The sequence below is a fragment of the Martes martes genome, assembly GCF_963455335.1.
Source record: "Martes martes genome assembly, chromosome: 13".
NCBI lineage: Eukaryota > Metazoa > Chordata > Mammalia > Carnivora > Mustelidae > Martes > Martes martes.
In genome coordinates, this window is record NC_137901.1 from 49,625,065 (window position 1) to 49,632,408 (window position 7,344).

The 7,344-nt window shown below is 39.3% G+C and overlaps 1 protein-coding gene across 1 annotated transcript in view; it reads right to left on the reverse strand.

Moving 5' to 3' along the window:
• THOC1 (THO complex subunit 1) overlaps positions 1-7,051 on the reverse strand; it is a 50,623-nt gene extending 43,572 nt beyond the window's left edge. The window contains exons 1-4 of the mRNA XM_080821101.1: positions 6,958-7,051; positions 4,730-4,803; positions 4,575-4,635; positions 3,267-3,333 (exon numbers count right to left, since the gene is read on the reverse strand). Coding sequence (XP_080677227.1) covers positions 3,267-3,333; positions 4,575-4,635; positions 4,730-4,803; positions 6,958-7,011 — 256 coding nt within the window. The 5' untranslated portion in view covers positions 7,012-7,051. The remainder of the gene's footprint in view (positions 1-3,266; positions 3,334-4,574; positions 4,636-4,729; positions 4,804-6,957) is intronic.
• Positions 7,052-7,344: the final 293 nt, after the last annotated feature.

The window sequence follows — 7,344 nt, forward strand, 5'->3', positions numbered from 1 at the left end:
AAAAAAAACTGTACAGTAAAATAGCCCATGCAAAATAATTCTGAAGAATATCTTAATAGTACACTTAGTCACTCCTAACAAATTTTTAAGAGACAAGAAATGGAAGCAACCTAAAAGTCCCCAAATGGGACATACTTAGGTAAATTTTGGTATGTGCACTCAATAATAATGATGATGATAATTCTTGATAACACTTCTAGAGCATTTACTATATGTCAGGCACACTAAGTGCTTTACGTATACTAACATACTTAATCCTTATAACCTTATGAGGCAGATAATATCACCTCCAGTTTATAGAATGGGAAAACTGAGACACAGAGAAGTTAAATAACTTGCCCAAGGCCATAGAGCCAGTAAGTGGTAGAGCTGGGATACGAACCCAGGCAGTCTGGCTCCACAGTCTGTTTTCTTCACCACTAAGCTATTCAAAAGAATATAATGCAGCCAATTAAAAACGATGGTTATGACGACTATAATAACTTGGAAAATGCTTATGATATAATGTTAAGTGAAAAAGGCAGGATTCAAAACTGTACGTATATTATGGTTACAACAATAAAGGTTTTTAAAAAGACTAGAGAAACTAAAAACATATACCAAAATGAATGGTAGTTTTTTAAAGTAGAGGAATTATGAATAATATTTTCCCTTTGCTCATTTCCAAATGTTCCATAATGTTGCTAAATATCTTTGTGATTTACCTTCAAAAAAGATAATAAAAAAGTCTGATACTGATTTCAACTAATAAACATTTAAAATAAAAGCACTGTTTCAGGGGAAAGAATGGTATAGTAAAAAGTTGTTATTTCAAAAGTCATTAACTAAAGCAATAAATTAAAACATTTTTAAAAGAAAAGGTCATTTGGACTAGCTAAAGATATTTTCATCTCCCTGCTCATTCTATTTAAAGGTAACACTAACACTTCATTAAGTGTTTAAGAAAAGTAGCCTTTTAAGCGTGGTATGCAAAGAAAATATTTGGGGAGCACTGTTAGCCCCAAACACTGCAGTTAATACAGTATGTTCAAAAAAAGGAAGTAATATATCCAGCTCCACTCTGCACTGGTATGATCACATCTGGAATGTGATGTGAGGGAAATTGCCAAGAACCAGTGGGTGGCAAAAAGAAGCAGACTGCAACTCAGTTTAAGGGAAACCTGACAAGACTATCTAATAGAAATCAAAACAGTAAGCCCCATCAATTGGCACAGATGCTAGATGACCACCTGCCACGGACATTACAGAGGGAAGAAGGAAAACCAGAGATGAGAGCAGACAACTGCTGAATTCCCTCACCACTGAAGGTTCTAAGATACTATATTCCCTGTTTGACCTAATGCCTGCTTTGAGAGGTATACTCCTAATTGTAGTTGCAACATAGTTTGACATAAATTAACTCATGTTTAATTATATAAATTAAGAAAATTAGCTAGATTCCACTCCCAAGATTCTGATTCGGTAAAACTAAGCTCAGGCTTTGCAATCTCATTTAAAAATACAGATTCATGGATGACTCTGATGAACTGGACTATAGAGTGATTCCCCCAGCATTTTCACAACCTGCGTGCGCACCAGCCACTGCACGCCCTCTTTGCTTCACCTTAACCTTGTCCACAGATACTCTCTCTTCAGTTCCCAAGGACCTTGCTATGTTGATACTTCCATGGCTTTGTATACAATGCTTTTTTCTGTCTATTCAGTCTTCTTCCTATCGCATGGCAAATTCCTGCTCCATCTTTCAAAGCACACAGTAAATATCAGAATATCTAAAAAAAACTCCTGATATTTTCAACAGGCCACCCCATCTACACTTCTGAAAAGCATAGTATAAATAAATTATAGCATTTATCATATCTTGTTTATTTTCAGGGAGACAACGAGCTTTCTGAGGGCAGGCATTTTTGTACTTTTTAACCAGGAGAGTGTCTGACACTAAACAGAAGCTCAATAAATATCTGCTGAGTTGAATTCAACAAAACATATTTATGGATAATCTGAAAACATGTCACATAAAGAATACAATAATAATCTCTCTCCAGAAGGACTTTTTCCCATCCAATTAAAAGAAAAAACTTTTCTAAGCTTTTATCAGAAATCCTTATCTTTCTCAAATAAAGTAAATGTTCTAAAAATAGACTTTGTACAAATTCAAGAGTTAAAAATATTACCAGTCTACAAGAGTAACACGTCAAGGTAATCAATGAACTAAGCAGACTGCTGTTTGACAGAAACTGGGCAAGGAACAATCCACTACAGCACCAATTCAAGTATGCTGAATGAATGAACATCTTGCATAAAAGTTTAATGTGTGAAGTTAGAATTTATGAATTATGCTTAAGTTCACAGAATGGCTTGCTGCTACACCAGCAAACCATTTTTACCTTGAATGGTCTAGTTTTTGTAGGAATAGGTATCAAAATAATAAATACGTAAGCAATGCTTTACACTTCACTGCTTCTTTCTGCAAATATTTAACGAGCTCCTACCATGTGTTAGGCACTGTGTACTTCCTATATGCCTTTTTTATTCTTGAAATTATCCTCCACTGCCACTGCAACCATTTTAATAGTCCCCTAACTAGTATTTCTGCCAGCATTCTCTCCCAATCTAACTCTTCCTCCATAGCTCCCTGTTAGCATGGTATACAAAGCCCTTCACAAATGACCCTAAGCTACTTCCCGTTTCCTTCCTCACGATGGTCATCATCCTCTCACCCTTCTGCTCCAACCAACTCTTCAGCCAGGCTGAACTCATCTTTACATAGCTATGTATTTCCTTCTCTTTCTGCCTGACAAATCATCAACCCTCACATCCCAGCTCTTGTTACAGCTTTCCTTCTAAGACTTTCGTGATTCCTTTAGAGTTTAGAAACTTCAACCACACTTCACAGTAATCATACCTCAGTAAAAAATTTACACATCCATTTCCTCCATTAGCCACTAAGCTCCTTATATGCAGGGATATGTTTTCTTTACCATTGAATCCTTTAGTCCTACCTCAGTACCAGGCACATAGTAGATGCTCAATAAATATTTACTGAATGAATGAAACAACTGGAAAAAAAAGAAAGTGCCAAAATGTGTGCAGTATACTAGAGACGAGGAAGTGTGAGCTAATTTCATTGGGACAACTTCCTGGCAAAGGTGGTAGGCAGAACTTGAAAAATGAACAAAATCAAATAGATGGAGAGGTATAGGGAGAATAAGTTCTAAATAAAGCACGTCACATCCATGATTACTTTAGAAAAACAACACTGTACTTACCTTCAGTTACTCCCCCAATAGCAAGAGAAATAATAGCTAAAACGTTTTCACATGATGAGTGATTTATCTACCAACAGAGGAAAAAACAATTTGATTTAGGGGCCAGAGTCAAGACTAGTTTGGTAATAATACAAACACATCCTCTGACATTAAAGCATAAGAAATAGAAGATACACATATTTCTTATAGGAAACAAAATTACTTTCTAAGATGAAAATACAAAAAATGACTAATAGTAATAGAATCATTAATTGTTAAAATAGATCCAGTAAATAATAAGGGTGATTATAAATAAAAGGTGATTCACTTAAAATCCAATGGTCTTAGGAAGATGGTTACATTAGCATGATGATGGCTACAAGCTAATGAAGTACAGAAGTGCTGAGGCCATATCAATCAATGGCACAGGGCAAAGGCAGGGGCAGGGGAATTAATTGTACTGGTGCATCAATATGTCTAAGTAAAGGTTTTAATAGAAGGGAGGTAGTACTTAGATTCTGTAACATTATAGAAACTAGCATTTTTTGAGTGCTCACTATGTGTTGTTTTATACAACCTTGAAAGAATGTTATATTCCCTCTTACAAAAGAAACTGAGGCTCAGAAAAGCAAAGTAACTTGCCCAAGGCCTTACAACATGTAAGTGCCTAGGTCTGAAGAGGAGGACAAAAATAAGTTTTGATACAGAACTGTTCAAAAGAAAGGAACACTGTATTTGGCCATTAAAAAATGATCCAGCTTCTTGGGACACAACCTTCACTTAACCAAGAATAAACTGCTGAAAGTTTTCCTTTCCTTTGGGTGCCCCTCTAATGGTAAATAAATTCAGAATTTTCATGTTTAGGTTAAATTTTTCTACTCAAGTTGGATAGACTCTGGTTATTTTTGTATGCTAACTGATGAGGTTACCACAGGAAAATGAGGACATGGAATCCCAGCTCCCTTGATGAACATCCTTGGACTAGACCTTTGATGCTACCAAAAAATGTGTCACTGTTTATAGAGCAATGTGAGAGCACCCACCTTCAAATACAGTTCTTGCTCAGGAAAATCTCATAACAACTTTTCTTATATTCACTTGGAGAGAGCTCATTCATTAAACTAAACCCTTAAATTATACTTGTGCTGTCAAAATCTTAACTATTACATAATTCCTATGCTATGAGCAAATCAGCTTTCACAAAGTAGCAAGCTCACTGTAGAAAAAATAATCTTGTATAAATATCCACTCTGAGGATAAAAGCAATTTAAAAAATAACACTGATTAATTTGGTAACAAAATTTTAACAGTAAAGAAAAACATACTTACAATTTCTTCTTCTAGAACACCTCTGAAAGCTTGGTCAAGGGTACATTTTTTTTCATTTTCACTATTAAAAACAAAAGACACCTGCATTTTTCAAGCAGCTTAAGGTAATGTATAAAGATCTCGGCAAGTGTATTTTATGGATATCAATGCTTTACCTGCCAGGTAATTGGCTGAAGGTACTCAACAATGGCTTGATATTTTTGTTGTTTAGGGCCTCTCTGGTAGACTTCTAGAAAAATAAAAATAGCATGTAAGTGGAAAGATTTTTGCTCATTATTTACTGAAAAACATCACTAATCAACAGTATGTCTAACTGGAAACACTTATACTTGGGAAAAAACTACCTATCATTCTATCAGTAATTCTTATTCAAATGCCACTTAATGATACAGACTCTAATCACTTTAAACTTGATGAGAGCTTGCCAACTAGACTTTCTCATTCCAGGCTTTCCCTCCTACCATTTCTTTAAATATCACATTCATGAGCGTATTCTGCCCCCCCCCCCAATGCTCTTATTTATAAGCTTTGTTTTTAAAATGTGATAGCTCCCTCTCAAGGTCCTTGACCTTATCTCCCTCAGTCTACCCAACCTTATTTCCCACTACCACCTAACACAGTCTCCACTAAGGTCTATTTATTTTTTTCATTATCTATCAAGTATTCACTCACTGTTCTTCCCACCTGCTTGTAAAAATTCTATCCATTCTTCAAGACCCACTGCAAGCCCTCCCTTCTCTAGTTTGATCAACCCAGTCCCTGACACACAGTCAACAAGGTATACTTGCTAATTGTCTTAGTCATAACTGAAAGCCAAAACAATGAAAAGGAGGTTTTGGCTCGTAGGTAGAGCATGTTACTCTTGACACTGGGGTTGTAAGTTCAAAGCCCCCTTCAGGTGTAGGGATTATTTAAAAATAAAACCGTAAAAAAGAAATATGAAAGACAAAAATATTGCAAAGTAATTCATTCTGTGAAAATTCACATACACTTGGAAAGCCATCTCATTACCCCCATGAGTTTGATTTACACTGGAAACGTCCATTCCTGACTCTGCCAAGAATAGACTGTGTAATCTTGGGCATATCTCCTTACCTCTTTGTGCTTCAGTTTCCTCTTAAATAAGGGGGCTATGGTAGATGCTTATTACTAACAGCAGCAGTGGCACTACCTGGAAACTTATGAGAAATGCAGCTTTCAGGCTCCATTCCAGACCTACTGAACCAGAATCTCCAAGTGATTCCACTGCACACTGAACCTTAAGAGCCACTGCACCAGCTAATCTCAAATCCCCTCAGGGACTAATATAATACTGGATATTTCTAGTAGTTACTTAGCAGAATTTCAGAACACCAGGGATTACAGCAAAATACACAGAAAGAAAACGACTCTGAAGGCATAAACAAAATTTAACCTGGTTAACAAACCAACCAACCCTCATTGTATGGAATTTAAAAATAACCTGCACACAAGAAAACTTTTTACTCTGGCGTTACTAGAACTAGATAAGCACAATTAAATATTTGAGTAGTTGAATCATGACTCGAAATATTGGTGCAAATTCTGAAAAGAAATACAGGCAACCAACTCAGAACAGGGTTCTTCATGCTCTGATGGGCAACAAAAAAAGAATACTGGGCCTGAAGTCAGAAACACCAGCGAAGTACATCACCTTACTTTTTTGGGGGGTGTGTATGTGGTCTCAAGTTCTATCTCATCCACCAGGGTTAACAGAACTTCGCCTACTTCACTGTGCTATTCTGAGTTAAATAAGCTAACATGAAAACGCTGTGCAAGGCGTTTCCCCAAATGCTCAAACTACTCTTCCTCATTGTGTAAGAATAAAATGACAGCCGGCAACAATACCCAAGCTGATTTGTTTGCCTCTTCCTACTCAGGAGCTCCTTGTTAATCTCTTAGGAGTGAGACATGGAGGGTTAAAGGGTGGTGAGTAAGGGGCCGGGACCACCACCTGGCAGATTAATTCGCGGAGCAGGAGCCAATTCTCTGGGCTAAAACCACAGGCACCCTGACCCTTAAGCAATTTTGGAGACACCTGTCCGGCTAAGCGAGCACTGCAGAAGAGTTCGACCGCACCGGAGGTAGTCTGCGGATAAGTCCTCCACGCCGGTCACAAAGGCGCTCAGAACGCCGGGTTCAGAGACCTGCGAGCAGAAGGACGGCGGCAGACAGCACAGGACGCACGGAAGAGGCAAGTAATGCGTCTTTCCCACCTCCCAGCCCCCGACGGGGCCAGGAGCCTACACCGCGCCGTACACACCTCAGCTCCCGCTTTACCCCAGGGCAAAATTCGGGTATTTTCTGGGAGAGGAGGAAAAAGATAGACCCGGGTTAGGGCCCCACCCGCCCACCGTGCACTCACCGTAAACCGCGTCCGCGCTTCGGGCAAACTGAAAAGCGGCGGCGTCGGAGACATCTTCTCGGCTGCGCGTGCCCGCCACCGCGCTGCGGCGCCCGCGGATGACGTCAAGCGGGAGCAACGAGATTGTGTCTTCGGGAGCGGCTAGAGCGGCCTGTGAGCCAAGGGGTGGGCCGGCTGGGAGCTGGGAGCTGCTGTGGGGAGAGTTCAGCCACCGTTGGAAGGCTGAGTCAACCACACTGTGGTCAGTCGGGATTCGTGGAGAACCTCTGGGGTGACGCCATATGGGCGTCCTCGCCCTGTAAGCTCGGTGCTGCCTGGCGGGGAATAGGCCGGGACGCGCACCTGCAGTGATTTTCCTGATTGGGGAAGCTGGGTGAATGACGGCTA